This window comes from Lolium perenne, chromosome 7 (genome assembly GCF_019359855.2).
Source record: "Lolium perenne isolate Kyuss_39 chromosome 7, Kyuss_2.0, whole genome shotgun sequence".
Lineage (NCBI taxonomy): Eukaryota > Viridiplantae > Streptophyta > Magnoliopsida > Poales > Poaceae > Lolium > Lolium perenne.
Window position 1 is genome coordinate 146,738,052 of NC_067250.2, and position 20,520 is coordinate 146,758,571.

At 42.5% G+C, this 20,520-nt stretch overlaps 1 protein-coding gene and 1 long non-coding RNA gene across 3 annotated transcripts; one reads left to right on the forward strand and one right to left on the reverse strand.

Annotated features, from left to right (window-relative positions):
• Positions 1-3,470: 3,470 nt before the first annotated feature.
• On the reverse strand, positions 3,471-6,853 carry LOC127300826 (uncharacterized). 2 transcript variants are annotated; one of them, XR_011748828.1, is made up of 4 exons: positions 6,398-6,853; positions 6,257-6,313; positions 3,696-3,814; positions 3,471-3,594 (listed from the first exon to the last, which is right to left on the reverse strand). It is a non-coding gene; the product is annotated as an uncharacterized lncRNA (long non-coding RNA). The 2 variants fall into 2 exon arrangements; XR_011748827.1 differs by having other exon boundaries at positions 6,235-6,313.
• Positions 6,854-16,693: 9,840 nt separating this feature from the next.
• On the forward strand, positions 16,694-20,320 carry LOC127300827 (AP-4 complex subunit sigma). Its single transcript, XM_051331006.2, has 4 exons — positions 16,694-16,939; positions 17,138-17,224; positions 19,717-19,785; positions 19,866-20,320. The coding sequence occupies exons 1-4, from the start codon at positions 16,799-16,801 to the stop codon at positions 19,998-20,000; spliced, it is 432 nt and encodes a 143-aa protein (XP_051186966.1). The 5' UTR covers positions 16,694-16,798; the 3' UTR covers positions 20,001-20,320.
• The last annotated feature ends 200 nt before the right edge of the window (positions 20,321-20,520 follow it).

Below are 20,520 nucleotides of genomic sequence, written 5' to 3' on the forward strand. Positions count from 1 at the left end.
CGAAGGCATCGAAGTCGACAAGGTAGGTGCAGCAGCTGGCCGCTGTCGCCTTTATTGTAGGAGTCTACCTGCTAGCCGAACTCTAGTTGCATAAAGTAGAAAGTAAATTAGGGAGACAAAAATTGATTAGAAGAAGTAGCTGCCCCGCGATGGAGCTGGTCGCAGAAGAATTGCAGGAAGAGAACTCAGTTATTGAACATGTTTGTCATGAAAGATTAGATTTGATGGCTGCCATTTCCAATTAGGATTCTTCATAACTTCAGACCTTGATTGTCAATTAGGATTACTCCATACCACATTGCTATATTTCTACCTATGCACTCTGCACACTTACATTTTTCAAGGAACATAATCTGTTCTTATACTATACATTATAAGATGCCTTTCCAGTTTCTTTGTTTTGAAATCTGACATGTACTGCTAGCTAATATTTAGGAATTATAACAACTAAACAGAACTACTTTGCATGAGATTGAAACTAAACTAAATGATTTTGATAAATGATTTTTTTGTTGAGAAATCATCATTATCTCCTAAATGATATTATATTATATTGAACGAATCAAATAAGTAAGGAGAGCTCATGGATGGAGGGCATACACAATCAAGAGAAAAGGGAGATTGATTCATGGCTTTACACTCAGCATCACCAACACGGCTCACCCGCTCTAATCGTATCATTTCAGGAAACAATAGCTGCTGCTTGTGGAATATAACATGCTTGTTTCCGAAGAGGCAAATCACAGTTCTTGTTGGTGTATTGCAAATTTGTGTGTAAAAAATCAGGTTAATAAGTTCTCGGTTTATCTAATTATGTGACTGCTGCAATCTTCAACCAACTTATTTGTTGATAGTGCATCGGCAAGTGTTCTATGTTATATTCAGGTATGGCACACTAATCTTGGAAGGCAAGATACTGCATCGGCAAGTGTTCTGAGGTGGAGTAAAACTGCACCTTCTTGTGTGCACACACTGAAATTTATTGGAAGCAGTTGTATTAAAGATTTAAAGTCAAGCTGAATCCAGACAGTGAAATAACTATACACCTAATAGGATGTTGTTTGATTTGAATAGCAGAGAACGAACCTGAACAAATGATGGCTTATTTCCCAACAGAAGAAAACGACTGTGGTCACCATAAAAATACTGATTTGGGTGATAATTTGGCTTCCAATGGATCCTCCAATTCTGAATTGCCGAGGAAGAATAAAAATCAGGACAAATGAACGGCAGAAGGCCTGTAGAGACACATTTAGAGCCCTTCTCATAGATGGTAGAAGCCCCATCTTCAATCCATAGAACATAGGTTGCTGGATAATTTAACAAAGTCAGAAGTATGAAACTGGCAACATACTCAAGTAACTGCTAGGAAGAATTGAAGAAACTTCGGAAAATAAAGAGAACATTACAGGAAACGAATCTCTACCAATAACAGTGAAGACAAAAACAAAGTGTCTGAATGGATTTGACCAGGAACAAAACTATTTTATGTTTTACTACTTCAAATTTCATAAATCGTGATAGTAGGATAAAAAACACCAATAAGTAGAAAAGAAAAAACATGTCAGGTCAATCTGTAGATCATAAACCTATGGATCCACAAACACAGGGACCGTTGATCATGACCGAAGGAAAACCAATTGGGCAGAGAATCTAGGAACACTTTATGGAAAATAGCAGTAAAGAAGAGATGATATCTTGGTTTTCAGTATGTTGATTAAGTCCAAGTCGTGCCATGATTTATGATAAAATACATACAAAGTAGACAGACTTGCAATTATTATCTCTAGCTATTGGTATAATTAGCAGAAAACCTATGACAATTATGTAATGGGAAAGGACAATGCCCTTGGCGCACATCTGAACCATATATTGACTAATGAAGGTTATATAGTGAGTACAACTTATCAAATTTTAACTATGTGTATTCACCATACTAAAGAGAGATAGATTATCCTACAGACCTATCACAAAAAAATGGTTCCTTAGAGCTACTATTTAAACACAGTAACCAAATGAATGGCATTCAAAATAGCCACTGTGTGCCACAATAATGATATACTCTGAGCAAAATACAACAATACTGCAGGAAATTAAAAAAATTTAAAACAAAAGACACGAGTGAAAACTGAAAAGAAGAACTCATTGCATAGTTTTCAGTAGCGTGGCTGTGTAAATTCAAGTGAATGGGTCCTTCTAAAATAAATACAGGGTATGTAAATAGAGGCATGGAAAAGGAACTTACAAATGCACGTGGAAACTTTTATTTGCAAGGGAAAATTAGAATTGCACATGGAAGGCTTAATTAGGTAACTGGGAGGAAATGTATTAGAGAGGGAAGTAAAAAAGGCAAGCAGAAAACAACCACAAAGCACGATATATAGGGAGGCTGAACTCAATCAAGTGAGGAAATATCAATACACAAAAAACCTATACACAAATCCGAAATGCAGTATATACAGCAGGAATGTAGGATAATTAAATTTGCATCACAGGAAGGTGGATGCCTTGTAAGAAAAATCATATGTCTTCAACAAAGATCTAAACCCAAGTTAAGTTGCATATATCCATAGGCAATCTAAAGACCCGAAATAGAACACTGCACCTTCTGCTTGAACAGGTCAACCTAAAACTACAATGCTTATTGGCACAATCAATCAGTAATAGCAATCAACAAAACCAGTATGACAACACGTCCAAATTTTATTTTTTTAAATCTAAAGATTTTAGATATATGGTTGTAAAGTAGCGTTAACCTGAAGAAATTTGAAGGAGTCGGAAAAGGTGCCACCCTTGGCTTTGCTCAATGAAAGGAGATGGCGCTCATCACGGAAAGAGGTGCATGGCTAGCTTCTAGCTGAATATGCACCACTCACCGACAAAAATATGGATCTGATGACACAATTTCTAGCCTTTTGCGGTTTTTAGGCTTGGTGGACATTTTAAAAAAAATCTTGAAGGTGTGTTAGGAATTCGACTACTTACTGGGCACATCATCCAATCATTTGATCCAGCTACCTCATTCTCTTTCTCTTGTGTTTCCTCGTTAGCTACGAACAAACATCATTCTTAGATTCTGAAGGCATCACACTATCTTAATGCACTTTGAAACGGTTTCCTTATGTGCATCAAGTCGCTGCAACCTGACCATGCTCAGGCTTGTATGAAGAAACTAAACCATATGCTCCAATTGAACATCTATATTATAAGAATCTAAAATACAGCTCCAGAACACCACATTTTACGTACAGGCTCTTTCATGTTTTAGCCATATAGCTCAGTTTAGTAATTTTGAAGTGCAAATTTGGATTGTATTAAAAGATTTTGCTCACACTGTCAAACTACATGAGCGGCATACAATTTTCACTAAACAGGCACAAAGAAAGACTGACTCAGCCAACAAACAAAGTAAGAAGAAATGTAACGAATAATGCAGTAGATGTTAAGCGAAAAACTCCGCTAACCAAGGGCTGACGATAGCCGGCGGCGCTGTCGATTGTTCAAAAAGACAGAGAAAACACCTTGTTCTATTTCTTCTTCTTCACCAATCTCTTCTGTCTGATTCTCGATATTCTCTTCTCCTTTCAAATCTGCCTAGCCATTTAGTACAAAACTAAATCAGAGTCAGAGGATGCATGAGGTGAGAGAGGACCAGCTAACAAAGATCCGTGGCTGCTCCAAATGGCATGAATCACCTGGGGTTATAGTAAGCAAGGAGATGGATCTGCGCGGCCTGATTGCCTCTCCTGGGCAGTACCCTCAGGCTGCCCTGGTTACCCAAAACAACGATTCTCGGAAGTGACAAACTCAACACCTGCATTATGTATAACATGTGGATCAAGAGCAGCGACAACTTATCAAGCACTATCATCACTATGTACATATAGCAAGCACTATCATCTTCCTTAGCTGTAGGAACAAATTAATTGAGGAATGGGTGAGGTTTTACCACCTGCTCTATTATTATGCCTGGGAAGGACATACCAAAGTAATTCCTGGTCTCGATCAAAGTATATAACCTTTTGTAGCCGAGGCACCAGTGAAAAACCTTAATTCATAAGAGAACCACAGTTTCACAACACCTTATGAACTTACAGAAGATTACTAATCAATACGGATCCACATCTCTATGCAAAACCTTACTAATATACTGTTATTTAATATTTTCATAGTTCTATAATGTCAGCAAATAAAAGTCATTCTAAAACGAACCTGAAGACTTAAGAAAATGTATTCACATAATAGCTGATCTCGCTTAAAAACTGAAAAGTAATACCACGAGAAGTATTAATTGGGACGTCATCTCTGTTTTCTCACTCGCTACCAAAGCTTATAATAAGAATCAGCCTATGCTCTAGAGCAATGGTGGAGCACAAGACATGAGGAGATAAATAGGAGTTGGCGGAGAACAAGATCATACCACTCACACAAGCAATAGATGCCCTTCTAATCCCGCAAACAAAATGTAAAATTACTAATTCTCAGAGAGAGGAGAAGGGGCATACCCTCAATGCAAAAATTTAGAAATCAACAACTACTATTTTAGTTCAGTGGCAAGTGCCACTACTACTAATCCTAAGCTTATCATCCTAGCAGTTGTAATCCAGTAAATAAAGCACAGTTGGTGTTGGATAGGGGAATATGAAAATATTTTAACCAAGAACCGCATATTTTAGAAAGCACCGAGAGAACTGACTTAAATTAGCAACACACAACGGACATGCACAATCTAACTATAAAATTGTTGGTATGCTGCCTTCTTGTACATATACCTTGGCTTCCAGATAAAAATCGAAAAGCAACTGATAGAGAAAATGGCTGGTTGAAGAAACCATGCATACTCTGCAACTAAAACACTGCCTAGAACATGTAGTGCTACAGTTCTTCGCGGACATACAAACATCTTGTATGCACAAATCAAAAAGCAATAGTTGAGAAAAAACGCTTGAATTGGAAATAATGTGAAGGTGCTTCATATAATTCAGTACCTCCTGTCGATACTTAAATACAGATGGAACTCTACACAAACTGAAATAAAATACAGCTGCTAGAATCTGTTGTAAAGACAATGCTGCATACCCATGAGCATTTGGATCTAAATCTACACAAACCGATGAGGGTGGATAAACCAAAACATAATTCATTAAAGATACTTACCATGGTTTCTTCCGGAAAGCAAGAGGTGGATATGACACCTTTAGCTTCTTAATAAATTCTCTACCGTGGCTTCTTACCCTTTTAGACTTTCCCAGATATGAACTCCTCATGTTTGGGGAAACAAACCAGAAAATAAATTACAATGCTGAATGAGAAGAACACATCAGAAGAAGAAATAATCACGGCAGAGAAGCTCACCTTAACCAGTATCAGAGATGATGCATGCTCATGGGAGAAATTTGGCCCACCTCCATATCATTGTACCTATTAGCATCATCCAAAGCATTGTCATCTTCATTCATATGCCTCCATCATCATGGTCAATCTCCATTGACAACGGACATGAAATGGCACCCCTTTTGCACCAACAATTAAAATAGCTGTAAAATAACTAAAGCACTATTCTTGCCTTGAGAAAACAAATGAGCCATATCCCTGTGTGAGGGGCTCCGTGGTGGGCGGAGCAGGGCGCATAAGCAACAACCGCAGGCAAAAGAACCAAGTAGCCAAATACATATTTTCTTCAAAGTAGTTCTTTACGATGCAGCGGGTTCAAAAATTTAGCACAAATATTAACATCAAAAGGCAGGCACGAGCTCGATTGTTCAAAAAGACAGAGAAAACAACTTGTTCTATTTCTTCTTCTTCACCAATCTCTTCTATCTGATTCTCGATATTCTCTTCTTCTTTCAAATCTGCCTAGCCATTTAGTACAAAACTAAATCAGAGTCAGAGGATGCATGAGGTGAGAGAGGACCAGCTAACAAAGATCCGTGGCTGCTCCAAATGGCATGAACCACCTGAGGTTATAGTAAGCAAGGAGACGGATCTGCGCGACCTGATTGCCTCTCCTGGGCAGTCCCCTCAGGCTGCCCTGGTTACCCAAAATAACGATTCTTGGAAGCGAACAAACTCAACACCTGCATCATGTATAACCTGTGGATCAAGAGCAGCGACAACTTATCAAGACATATAAGAAAATAGTACCAGGAAAAGGTAATACAACAAGGTTCTACAGATGATGCATCATAGAAAAATGGCACACTTTGATACATCAAAAAGACAGGTTACACGTACATGCCCAACATCCATTTCTTACATGGTTTCATTGGGGAACACGGCTGCTGGCGCTTGTTGTAAGCCACACAAACCCTAGCTATTCAAAATATAAACAAAATGAGAGAGAAAGAATTCAGATAGAGAACAAGGAGGGGCGATGCCTCGCCAGGAGGTGGATGACCTTCTCGAGGCGGCGCACTGCACCAGCGTCGGGGACTCCACCGAGGGGCGATGCAGGTGGATGACCTTCTCGAGGCGGCACACTGCACCAGCGTCGGAGACTCCACCGTCGCGCCGCCGCTCTCCTCCGTGGCGCACTCCTGCAATACCTCCTCCCGCTGGCCACTGCGGCCATCGGCGCTCGCTGCTCACCCTCAGCGTCGCCGACCTCCTCCGGGACGCGATCCCGCAGCGCCTCCTCCCGCCTGCGTCCACCCATCACCTCCGCATCCTTGAGTGGCGCTGAATCGAGGGACGGAAGTCGGCCCGTCCACTGGAGAGGAGGAGACGAGATGAGCATCAGGGAGGAGGACATGGACAGGATTGGAGGGGAGAGGAGGATGGGATTGGGGAGGAGAGAAGCCGGCTGATTGGAGGAGTGGTTTCACCGATCTAGGTTTCAACGCTGCATCCGCGCACACAAAAAGCATAACCGACTGGCCTCAGCAGCCCACGCTCTCTCTTCCTGGTGGCCCCGCATCTAAATGGACCCAGCTGTCATGGACCACGAACGTGCATCGTTAGGTAAGCCAAAATTACCGCAATCTGACGGACGAGGTGAACCGCGGGTGGAGGAATTCACTGTCGCGGGTGAAACGAGCGGACTCGATCGATTTGCCCCTCTGAGATGCCTCCAACGCGCGGGTAGTCTAGGAACATTTATAGAAGTAATGCAACCGTCATCGTGCACACCAGTCTCTCGATTTTGCCAAAAACTGCAGACCCCTCGGCATCAAACAAGTCATTTTTGGTGGCAGAAAATCGACTGGGAGGAAAGCATGGCTAACTCTGACTATGGATACAGTTCTTGTGTAGTTTGAATCCATCATGTAGTTGATTGAAAGAAACTGTATGACACAAGCCTACGAGTGAGTCACCCATTCCATAATTCAGAGAGCATTTATTTATGACAAAGTCAGTCAGGAGCAGTGTAAGACTGGATGGATTTAGATTGCTCATGTGTCATGTATGTACTCCTGAGCCAGGAGTTCAGATCTTAAGTTTTTTATTTTTTTTATTTTTTAGGAACGGTGATACATCAAGACAGACGAAACCACTTGATAGCTAGTACTTACCATTACATTAGGCAACCATAAGCTGTTAAAACAAAGAGATTACAAAGTGCTAATTCCCTTTTTTTGTAAGTCCTGGTGGCATTGACACTTCTTTCTTACTTGCTAATTTTTTTTTTTGGTGTTTATATATAATAGAGAATTACCAGCTTATTGTCGAACCCGTTAGATTTTGGGCAATGATTGTTAAGTGGTTGCTTCCTAATTAAAGTTTATGATGCCATGTAGATGGATTTGTGAAAGATGCAGCGGGTCGTTCTTCAGATCATCTACATGGGATTCACATCTACATGTATGTTCATGGTTTCATGGAGTACTTCAGCTCATAGGAGCCACATACGATCCTGCAATATTTGCATTTTTTTGACCTTGCACGATATGCATTCAATGTATCGCCAAGGCGCGTCCGTGAGAACTCTAGTAGTGTGTTCAGTTTGGGGATGGGGTGGAATGGAATGGACATTCCATTCCACTGGCACGGAACCGTTTCATCCCTGTGTTTGGTTTGGACCAAAAAATTGTCACGGAACGGTTCCATCCCTGTGTTCGGTTTTGGAATGGGATGAGAATGGAATGGAATGAGTGAGATTGTCACCCGATTAATTATTCTAAACTCGATTAATTATTTGCTAAACTTGATTAAGTAGTGCTAAACATGGTTAATTATTGCTAAACTTAATTAATCAGCGTGTGATAGTCACCCGTTCCACCTCGTCCGGCCGAATCGGAGGAACCACTTCATTCCGGATCTAGAGGGAATATTCCATTTGGAGAAACCACTTCATTCTATTCTAGGTTGCAACCGAACGAAACGGGCTCTGAGTGCGGAACGATTCCATTCCGTTCCACCTATCCCCAAACCGAACACACCCTAGAAACATCTTCGTCAGACTCATTTTGGCGCGCGCAGTTCCCGAGCGAATCAAATGAATTTTGACCGTTCTCTTAAAAAAGGGAACTTTGACCGTTGGATCAAGCGTTGGAGAACTGATGTGCCAACGGCCAATAATTGCTTGTGCATCATGGTGATGGCTTATCTGATTTCAAAAACTAAGATTTTTTATATATATAGTGGATAGGTGGACAAATATAGATATAGATGGACAGATACAGATATAGTTTCGACTGTAGCCACACTCAAACTCAAAATCAGTTGAGCTGCAAAAACCACTAGCCAATTAACTCCGAAATATTTCAGAGGCATTTTTGAATTGCAGTTCGGAGGACATGGGAGTAACTGATTTTGTTTGTGATAATGACTTGATATGACCACTGGGAATAAATGCCTGAGCAGAGCTACTTCGCATGGTCTACCATTTTTATATTAGACTAGTCATAGTGGTAAGTACTACCTCCGTCCCAAGGAATAATGCCCACGCGTATTCCAAGATGAACTTTGACAATAAAAATTGAGCAACACAATCTTGATTATATTATACTCCATATGTAATTAGTATCGTTGGATTCGTATTGAAAAGCACTTTCTAATGATGCTAATTTTCAACGTGATGATGACTTGATGTGACATTTGGCCGTACTAGTACGGTCTCATATTTTTGTATTACTTGCACGGTAGCCAAATTCGAAATCTCATTCCAGCGGCAAAACTTCCCGCCCGAAAAATACAAATATTTCACACGCTTCTAACTTCCCATTCTACCCTCGTAAAGATGACAACAATGTCCATGTATAAGTCGGTTGGTGGGGGGTCTACCCGTCATTTGTTTCGATCACCACCTCCCTAGCCCCGGAAACTAACCGAAAAAAATTCATTTCCCTCAGTCTCTCCTCTGAGACCACACCCACCGGAACTTCCCAAGTCGCTCTCTCTCCCACCTCCACGACCGCCGCACCGGAACATCCCCGCCGGACTTCCCTGGCCTACCCGAGGCCTCGCGATCCTCATCATCCGGCTGCCTGCCGGAGCCGCTTCATCGACGCCGTCATCAACCGGACCGGATCATCTCCGCCGAATCTCGAAACCATATGCTCATCTAGCAGTCTACCGCAGTCGCTTCAGTTGCGGTATCGTCCACCCCACCGGAGCCGCTTCGCCGGATCCGTCGTCCACCGCATCGGATCTTGCTCACCGACACCGCTGTGCATGAACCGGATCTGCTTCACCGGCGCCGTGCATGATCTAAACTCTTCTACTGTCGCTTTTCTATTGCTTGCCTGCAAGTTCTTGTTTAATCTTGGGGGAACCTGTTTGTGCTAACGACGCGCCGTTACGTTTTTGCAGATGAGATGAGTAACCATGAATTGTAATGGCCGTCTCTCCAACCCCAAGTAACATATGTAGCGTACTTCATCACCGGATCTATCAACCCCAGGAAGATCTGCTGTGACTCCCACGGAGTGCTTCTTCTAATGTAAGTCCCTTGTTTTAGCGCCATGTTCTGGGTTCAGATGCTTGTTTGTCTGAAGCTCTTTTAGTTCATTCCTAGCTATGACCGTAACACCTTGCTATTTTCTAGTTCATTGCTAATTTTAAGAGATTGAACATTTTGGTATGCATTCCCTGCTCTGTAGATGTAGCCATCATAACTTCTATCTTGCTCAGTCATTGTTAAAAAAATTATAGGCTGCTACTATTTTGTTCATGCCAATATTGTTCTCCCTGAACATGTTGGTTTGCATTCCCTGTACTATAGGTGATGCCATTGTTATTTCTATCTACTTCGTCGTAAGCTAACAAAGTAACTGCCTGCTATTAGTTCCTGCATGCTATCGCTTTGCCATCCTGCAGTACAAATTTATTTGAACTCGTCACAACAGCTACTTCCATCATAATTTTGTCTGCCATCTGATTCTTTGAAAGCTGCAATATTAACTTGTTTCTCTTAATTGGCATGGCGCTCACATATAGAATGGTGAACATATTGGTGTGCATTCCCTCTTCTACAAGTTCTCAGGTGATCCCACTATATTCCGTTTCTGGTCCATCCTAAGCCGTAGCATTAACTATCATATATGTGTTGCTCATTACAACTTTATATCCCGAAACAAATTGATTTGTTTCCCTTATCTACAAGTTTATGAGTGATGCCATTATAACTCCTATCTGTTTTATTCCTAGCTATTATAGTAACATCCTGCTATTATTTAGTTCATGGCCAATTTTAAGTAATTGCACATGTTGGTTCGCATTCCCTGCTCTATAGCTTTTGGCATCGTAACTTCTATATTTGGTTTACATTCCCTGCTCTGTAGATCTAGCCATCATAACTTTATCTTGCTCAGTCGTTGTTACAAAAATTATGGCCTGCTACTATGTTGTTTGTGCCAATGTTTTACTCCATGACCATGTTGGCTTGCATTCCCTGTACTACAGGTGATGCCATTGTTTTGTATCTAGTTCATTGTAAGCTAACAAAGTAAGAACTTAGTTTGGCATGCTATCACTCTTCTATCTAGCCTGTAGTACAAATAAATTTGTCATACTACTAGATAATAATTTTGCGTGCCATCTTGTTCTTCAAAAGCTGCATTATTGACTTGTTTCTCTGACTTGGCATGACGCTCACATATGGAATGCTGAACATATTGGTTTGCATTCCCTCTTATACAAGTTCACAGGTGATCCCACTATATTCTGTATCTGGTCCATCCTAAGCTCCATCATTAACTATCTTCTATGTGTTGCTCATTACAAGTTTATATCCCGAAACATCTTGATTTGCATCCCCTTCACTATAAGTTCAAGAGTATTATTTAGTTCACGGCCAAAATGAAGTAATTGCACTTGGCACATGTTGGTTCACATTCCCTCCTCTTTAGCTTTTGCCATCGTAACTTCTATTTTTGGTATACATTCCCTCCTCTGTAGATGTAGCCATCATAACTTCATCTTACTCAGTCGTTGTTACAAAATTTATAGCCTGCTACTATGTTGTTCATGCCAATTTTGTACTCCCTGAACATGTTGGTTTGCATGGGACTCGACAGTAGTAAGTCTGTTGTTTCATTCTAACATGCTCTGTTATATTGGCTGTTGGTATGCGGCATGCACTCTTTGTTTGCTTATTGTGCGCATTACAATGATCTTGTTATAACGACGAAATGATGAGTTCCAAATTCTTTGGCAAACAATATTGTAGTGTCTTTGCCTTTCCATTGTTGCTGTCTTAACTTGTAATGTCTTTGTTTCAGATATAGGTGCCGCATGGACAACTTAAAAGATTGCCGGATCGCTTCATTGTATTGCTAGGTTTAATTACCATTCAATTTCTCTGGGTTCTGTAATATTTTTTCAAAGCCTTGCAGCTGATGTAATATTTAGTTAGTTTTTATAGTTCTTTCGCGCATTTTTTCTTTGGTGCTTGTGGTAAGTGAGGCTATCCGACAGAAATCATGTGCTGCGTAAATATTCTCAGTATCTAAATCACAAATTCCCACCACTTAAACGGCCCAATTAAGCGAAATCACATATGTGCCGGCCCGCAAAATCCTAATACGCCTATTATGCCGGCATATAAACACCAACTAAACGGGCTGGCCCACTTACTTATTGGGCAGCCCACTTGCTTTAAGGTGGACCCACCCACTACTGGGCCGGCCCAGTAACAGAAAAGTGGGCCCCACAAACTTATTGGGCCGGCCCGCTAACTCATCGGGCCAGCCCACCTGATTTACCGTGGACCCCACATACTAATTGGGCCCACTAACTTGCTGGGCCAGCCCAAAAGCTTTTGTGGTGGACCCCACACACTAAATGGGCCGGCCCTTTAACAGGAAAGTGGGACCCACCTGTGTTTTTGGCCTGGCCCACTATCTTGTTGGGCCGGCCCACTTGCTATATGGTGGACCCCACATGCTAAATGGGCCGTCCCTTTAACAGGAAAATGGGACCCACCTGCGTTTTTGGCCCGGCCCACTATCTTGTTGGGCCGACCCACTTGCTATATGGTGGACCCCACATACTAAATGGGCCGGCACTTTAACAGGAAAGTGGGACCCACCTGTGTTTTTGGACCGGCCCACTATCTTGTTGGGCCGGCCCACTTGCTATACGGTGGACCCCACGTACTAAATGGGACGGCCCTTTAACAGGAAAGTGGGACCCACATGTATTTTTGGCCCGGCCCACTTTTCTTGTTGGGCCAGCCGTCTTGCTATATGGTGGACCCCACATACTAAATGGGCCGGCCCTTTAAAAGGAAAGTGGGACCCACCTGTGTTTTTGGCCTGGCCCACTATCTTGTTGGGCTGGCCCATTTACTATATGGTGGACCCCACATACTAAATGGGCCGGACCTTTAACAGGAAAGCGGGACCCACCTGTGTTTTTGGCCTGGCCCACTGGCTTGTTGGGCCAGCCCATTTGATCTATTGTGGACCCCACGTACTAAATGGGCCGGCCCGATAGCAGGAAAGTGGGACCCACATGCTAATTGGGCCGGCCCACTTGCTTTAAGGTGGACCCCACTTTGTAAATGGGCCGGCCCGATAACAGGAAAGTGGGTCCCGCATGTCTTATGGGCCGGCCCTTTTGCCTGTTGACCGGTCAAACGAGTGCATTCGGCCCCGCCCACATGCTTAGTGGGCCGGCCCTTTAAAGTTTTTGACCAGTCAACCTTAGAGGTTAGGCCCGGCCCACGTAACTAATGGACCAACCCAGCTATATAGTTGACTGGTCAAACTAAGTCAGCTGGCCCGGCCCGCAAACTTAATGGGCCGGCCCGCTTAAGACGTGACAGGCCTCGTGTGGGCCTACCATCTATTACGGGGTTTCAGCCAGTTAACGACGTCTGCCACGTGGCAGTTTGCATGACGTCAGCAGTCAACGGGCTCCCGGAAACACTTCTGCAACGGTTCGATTTTCCGTGGCGGAAGGGCGCCCAAGCGCGACGGACCGAAAAAATCGTCATAGGACTTTGCCTGACGCAGTTTCGACAACAGAACCCATATCGTCGGGTTTGGCCCATAGGCGACGAAAAATACCCCTTAGCGGACGATTTTGGGACGTTGTCTATCAGAACTTTTCTTGTAGTGAAGTCTGACCAAAAGGTGACCTCGTTCATCACACCCTTTGGCACTTACTGCTACGTCACCATGTCTTTTGGTTTGAAAAATGCAGGTGCCACCTACGAACGTACGATGCAGCGGGGCTTGAAGGACAAAATTGGCTGGAACGTACACGCATACGTCGACGACATCGCGGTCATGACCCGGAAAGGATCCGACTTGATCAGCGACCTCACGAAAACCTTTGAAAATCTCCGACGGTAGAAGAAGAAACACACAAATTTGTCTGGGATGATGCAGCAGATGCAACACTTCAGAGGTTGAAGGACATACTTTCCTCCCCGCCTATCTTGGCAGCTCCGGAAGAGTCAGAGCCTATGCTCCTCTACCTGGCAGCCTCCAACAAGGTCATCAGTCTCGTTGTCGTGGTCGAACGAAAGGAAGAAGATCATGAATACGGAGTCCAAAGGCCAGTCTATCACATTAGCGAGGTACTAAAGGAATCCAAACAGAGATACCCTCACTTTCAGAAGCTAGTCTATGGCGTGTTCCTAGGTAGCCGGAAGCTGAGACACTACTTCCAAGAGCATCCCATGACAGTTGTGAGCAAAGCTCCATTGTCAACCATCCTCAACAATTCTGATGCAACAGGGAGCATAGCAAAGTGGGGCATAGAACTCTCTGCCTTCGACATCAACTACAAAGCCAGAACCTCGATCAAATCCCAAATATTGACGGTTTTTTTCGCTAATTGGACCGAGGTTCCGGATGGCGACCCTGTGCTGGAACCTGAAACTTGGGTCATGCACTTCGACGGATCCAAGCAGCATCAAGGCTCGGGGGCTGGAGTCACCCTGAAGTCACCAGCCGGAGAAGAACTGCAATACGTTCTGCAGATCTACTTCGAAGCTACAAACAATATGGCGGAATACGGGGCTCTACTACACGGTTAGCGCATCGCTAAGGAAATTGGGATCAAGCACATCATATGCTGTGGAGATTCTGACCTGGTGGCACAACAAGTAGCCGGAACCTGGAACGCCAGAAACTCCATTACGGCGGCTTACAGAGATGAAGTTGACGAGATCACCAAGTGCTTCCTCGGATACGAAGTCAAGTACGTTAGGAGAGATGATAACACAGCGGCAGATATGCTGTCCAAGCTCGGATCCGGCAGGAAATCTATTTCGCCCGAAATTTTCCTTGAGCATCTACGGATACCCTCGGTGAAGGGCGCTAACCCGGAAAATCCAGAGGTGGCACTGTTTCCGGCTAAGGAGGTGATGGTAATCACTCCGGCTTGGATCCGACCTTTCCTGGATTACCTCATTGACCGCAAGAAGTTACCGGAGGACGAAGTCCTCGCACGACAGGTCGTCAGATGAGCAAGATCCTACACAATAGGTTATGGACAGCTCTATAAACGAAGTGCAATTCTGAAATGCGTCTCAAATCAAGACGACATCGAAATCCTAAGAGAGATCCATGCAGGTGATTGCGGGCATCACACCGCTCCCAGGTCCCTCGTTGCAAAAGCTTTCCGACAAGGTTTTTACTGGCTAACAGCTAAAGAAGATGCTGAGAAAATAGTGAAAACCTGTTGAGGTTGTCAGTACTATGCTACTCAACCAAATGCTCCGGCTCAGGAGCTGAAGACCATCCCTATCACTTGGCCGTTCGCGGTCTGGGGGCTCGATATGGTCGGAAAATTAAAGAAATCATCTCCTCACGGTTTTGAGTACCTCTTGGTTGCTATTGACAAGTTCAGTAAGTGGATCGAGGCAAAGCCAGTGAGAAAAGCAGATGGTGCTACGTCACTAAAATTTGTTTGCAGCATCGTAGTGAGATATAACATCCCACACAGCATAATCACAGATAATGGCACGAACTTCACTCAGGGAGAACTAAAAGATTATTGCAATGACGTAGGGATCCGGCTTGACCTGGCATCTGTGGCCCATCCACAATCCAACGGGCAGGTCGAACGAGCCAATGACCTCATACTAGCCGGAGTCAAACCTCGCCTTGAAAAACCGCTACATCGCGTAGCCGGAGCTTGGACTGAGGAGTTAGATTCTGTTATGTGAAGTTTACGAATAGGCAATGACAGTAGCCATACGTCAAAGGTTTGTAAAACATCAATGCGGGAGAAGAGGATGGATGTTAGATGTGAGTGGGGTGGCACGGATCCATATGCCTTCTAAGAATGTACTTTCTTTTTTCACATCATGTTTTCTCGAACACACACCAAAGTTTGTATCTTTGTAAACTGGAAGAACAAGAAGTGGAATTCCTAAGTGATTAACTGTCCATCCACGTTAAACTTTGTTTTTGGAGAGCTATGCGGAAGGAAAAGAGTCTGATCAGAAGATTACAAAGTTCAAAATTCACTAAAAGGGAAAAAAGAGAAGAACACAAAAGAACTATAGCATCGCAGGATGGATGGGGGGAGGGGAGCAAGACACTGCTTTGGTCCTACCTAGTAACCATAATTATGCCTCCTCTAGTATGTAATTGACCAACTCAAATGGTTGGGGGTGGCACCATTGAAGACACAATAGTTGCAAACCTTCAAAAGCTATACACGTAGTCAACGACGAGGTAGAGGAGGAGAGAACTATCGGGGCCTCACTGGACTCGGCCGAAGACGCATGCGCGATGTTGGGGTGCAAACAGAGGGCGACGAGTGGCAACTCGCGGTGGTGGCAAGGGCCACGGGATTTGGTTGCCAGAATCGGAGGAACAAATCACGACAGACAATAACAGAATAATAAATCTAAGCCGTTGGATGGTATATCTGGCGCTGATTAGCCCAATCCATAGTAGGGCAGTATGTTCACTCTTTTATAAGTGGTTTAGATACGGTACCATTATAGAGCTCAAAATCGGTATATTTTTATTATGAATAGAAAAGTATTTACCAATTAAATTTTATATAATCTTTGGGCAATAATGAGAAATGGTTTTAATAAAAAATAATTTTCCAAAATTAATACTATCTCTATTTATAAATAGATGTCTGAGATTTATCTAAATCTAGATGTATCAGATGGAGTAGTACTTTCTTAACACCTTTCTAAAATACCTACTTTAATTTATATTAGTTATTTATAATATAAATATATCTATGATATTTTTTTAATGTAATATCTATGATATATTTTAGTTCGACATACAGTACATAATGCCTACAGGTATTAAATTGCAAGTCCCAAAACCGTGTCGATGTTCTTGAAAGAAAACACGAGCCGGAAGAAAGAGAGGTGTGAAGACTAGAAGAAGCCGAGGAGCGAGAGGAGAGAGAAGGAGGAAGAAAGGAAGAGATGGGGATCCGGTTCGTGCTGCTGGTGAACAAGCAGGGGCAGACGCGGCTGGCGCAGTACTACGAGCACCTCTCTCTCGACGAGCGTCGCGCCCTCGAGGGCGAGATCGTCCGCAAGTGCCTCGCCCGGACCGACCAGCAGGTACTACCCGCCCATCTCATCTTTGAACCAGCAAATTCAGCACCTTTATCAGTTCTCTTCCCTTTTCTTATGCTGGATCCAACAACCCTAGTTCTGTCGCAGACCAAGAACGATTTTTTTTTTTTTTGGATCTGGATCAAGATGGGCTACTGACCTTGATTTTCATGTCTGTCTGACGGGAACTGTGTGGTAATGCAGTGTTCTTTTGTGGAGCACCGGAATTACAAGGTCGTCTACAGGCGCTACGCCTCCCTCTTCTTCCTCGTCGGCGTCGACAATGATGAGGTGTGAATTCCGCCAGCCCTGTCTCCCATGTGCATAAATTTATTGTTACACCATCGTCAGTCGTCACACCAGTTAGATAGTCCTAGCGAATCTTGATGCAGTCCATTCATGGGAATATGCTGTGCGCTCAGCTCTAATCATCTGGCTTGGCTAAACGAAAACTAATATGTAGATGATAGGATAATAAGAGGGATATACATATCTAATTGCGTCATCGATCTTCCAAAGCATTGGTATTTCTCTTGTAGTTTGTAATATGCGTTGTGAAGTTTGCCTACTGTTATTGTACTTCTGTTTTTCTGTCCTGTTGAGATTATTTTCTGTTTGCTCATTCAATCATTGCTAACGCAAAATAAACTATATCTGGGTATATGCTGTGGGCTTAGCAAAACTACCGCTTAATACAAGTGAAATTAGTTGGAAGGTATCATCAGATCAGTATAATTGAGATGACAACTTCCAACACATTGACCTAATTGCTACAACTATCGAAAACAGGCTGAAGGAAATTTAATAACACCATTGTTCTTACACTTGTATTCGATTCCTCATTGCAGCGGTGGAGCCATCGTTGTGCTCTGTTAAACACTTCCCTTGCCATTTGATTTAGTTGCTCCTTGCTCCTTACACAGGACACCTTTTTTTTATGAGAGAGCTCTTGATGGTCAAGACAATACCATATGTAGTAGAGTTGCGCCTCATCTCATGATTATGGAAGAGTTTTGAAAAACCAACAAGCCAACGTAGAACTCCACCACAAGGAAGAAAACAAAACCTTAATCTCTCTGTATAATACAACTCAACTGCTCACCGTCCTTAGTGACCTGATTTCTGGTCTCTCGACTCTGGAGATGGTGATTTGTAGCATGGTGGCAAATAGTTAGTGCCAATTGCCCTCCCAGCTAATACATATATTCTATTTCTACATGATAGCGTTATCTGGCCGTTGTCTCACTTCCTGGTGCCATCTATTTCCAAATAATAAACTGACGATCCACTTCCATGCATGTTAGAACAACAATGTTCCAATTTCCACTTGTATTCTATAGATTTGCGTATGTCTCGTCTCTCGTGTTTGTTCTCTGATGATCTGATGAAAGAGTTTGTTCTCTTTGCATATGAGGATGATAAATATAGGCGAGAGACGCTAGTAAAATACACAAATTGACAAAGATGCAAAGCCGTTGGCATTAATATTCTCCGCATTGCTGAGAAGTAAGAGGCACTTAATAAGCACTGCTGAATGCATGTGCTTGTATTAAATAGGAGGCTCCAGTAAATAAAGAAAATAATGCCCCATTTGGATGTTCGCATTGGGAGGCTTGACATTGATATTGAATACCAATATTTTTGTTTCGATGTCTAGACATTCGCAATACAGACTTGATATTGAGGTTGAATACCAGATGCTGCTTGGATGGTCAAAGTGTGGAATTGCAGTTGTTTGAGACTCCGATTGTTATACTGTTGTATAAGCTAGACAATATTTTTCGCAAGGACATTCAAATGCATAATTATATATAGCTAGTACATTGTGGATGCTAAAACTGAAATAAAGGTGAAGGGATGAAATGTACTAGTACATTGTTGATTCTTTCCAGATAAATAATTTTCCATCTGTAGCTTTTATTTCACGTTGAGATTGAGTTTGTGGACTTCTGGAATGTCGGTGAACAAATGAACATTCCCTGGTTTCGTATTGCCTTGCTATACCTATCACTGCTATTCAAAATTGTAAACTTAGGGTGTGATTAGTTGGATGGGTTATTGAGTTGGCTCCAAAAAGGTAAAAGCAGGATGAGTTGGAAGTAGGAACAGGTTTGAGGTCATGCAGGAAATGCTGTTTGGTTGCTGGTTAGCCTGCATTTGTGGAGATGTTTTGTTGGATGTACTATAGTGTTGACTGCATGTTTATTTGCAAGGCATGTTAGGAAAAAAACAATATGTTTCCATGGTTTTGATTTTCCTAATATATTTGCATAACCTTATGCTAACCTGACTCTTTCGCCATTATACCGCAACCTGCATGAGCAGAAGCGTGAGAAATCTCACGTTTCTCCTCAGCCCATATCAACATTTTGCTTTATTGGTACAGCCAAGGAAACAAGGAAAAAGGGCGAAAGAGTCTGCACTAACTCAGTCTGGCAACCCAAATACATCAATCCACCTTTAGTGTGCAAATGTATCATAAAAGATCTTACTGTGAACTCTCCCTTAGTTTCCCAACAACCAGACAGCCTTATCACATCATTACAGAACTGCCAGTGTAGGATTTGCACATTGGTACATATATCTGAAATGAGGTATCTTTCTTTGATAGCTGGTATTGCTATTGAATTATCCTTTGATGGCCCGATTCGTTGGCAACTTCTGTGTGTTGATATTCCTACTGCTTCTATAGTATTAGTAATACTACTGCACTATAACAACTCTGCATATGCATCTGTACCTTGAGTCTCCTGACAATATTTCAGTTGTATTGTGTTTAACAGAATGAGTTAGCTATCCTCGAATTCATACATCTTCTTGTGGAGACTATGGACCGCCACTTTGGCAATGTGGTAAGCTTACATATCCTAAGGGTTGGGCATCGTAAAGATACTGACATAATTATTGCTAATGCTAATTTCCTTTGTGGCAGTGTGAGCTTGACATCATGTTCCATCTGGAGAAAGTGCATTTCATGCTTGAAGAGATGGTGATGAATGGCTGTATCGTGGAGACAAGTAAACAGAACATATTGGCACCCATCCAGCTTATGGAGAAAACTTCGTAAATAGTGAACTCAAAGTGTCTTGCTCTTCTACTCTGACGCTTATCTTCTTCCTCCCTCTTGCCATAGATTTTACCTTTGTATGTGAAAGTGCCAAACAACTGCTGTATGCATGGGTTATCCTATTAGCCCCAGTGGAAACTATGAAATATTCTATGATGCTGAAAGTGAAGACTGCCATCATTCTTGTTGTTACTTCTTTTTTACTAGTAGTAAGTAGCAACTATTTTGCAATGTAATATCTGTGTTTCTTTACAATTTGCTACCAGGCTGGTATTTGAAAAAATAACTGAAAATAATAATGGCATTGTCGGGTTGATTTATATCGCTTGTGCTACTATGGGTATTTATCCGAAGAGTAACTGTCTTTCTTTTAGAGAGGAATTGGCAATCAATTTTCACGAGACGAGCTTTTCTGTGCATGCCCCAGGCATTTCTTGCCCCTCATTTGTTCTCCCGAACTCCTTCCTTGGTTATTCAAAGCTTAAGTATATTTATTCGAATTTATGAACAAGTGGTATTT

Excerpts from the sequence above, each read along its gene's own strand:
- LOC127300827 (XM_051331006.2), top strand. The coding sequence starts at position 16,799 with ATGGGGATCCGGTTCGTGCTGCTGGTGAACAAGCAGGGGCAGACGCGG. Across the intron at positions 16,940-17,137 it reads TCGCCCGGACCGACCAGCAG|TGTTCTTTTGTGGAGCACCG; the intron begins GTACTACCCGCC and ends GTGGTAATGCAG. Across the intron at positions 19,786-19,865 it reads ACCGCCACTTTGGCAATGTG|TGTGAGCTTGACATCATGTT; the intron begins GTAAGCTTACAT and ends CCTTTGTGGCAG.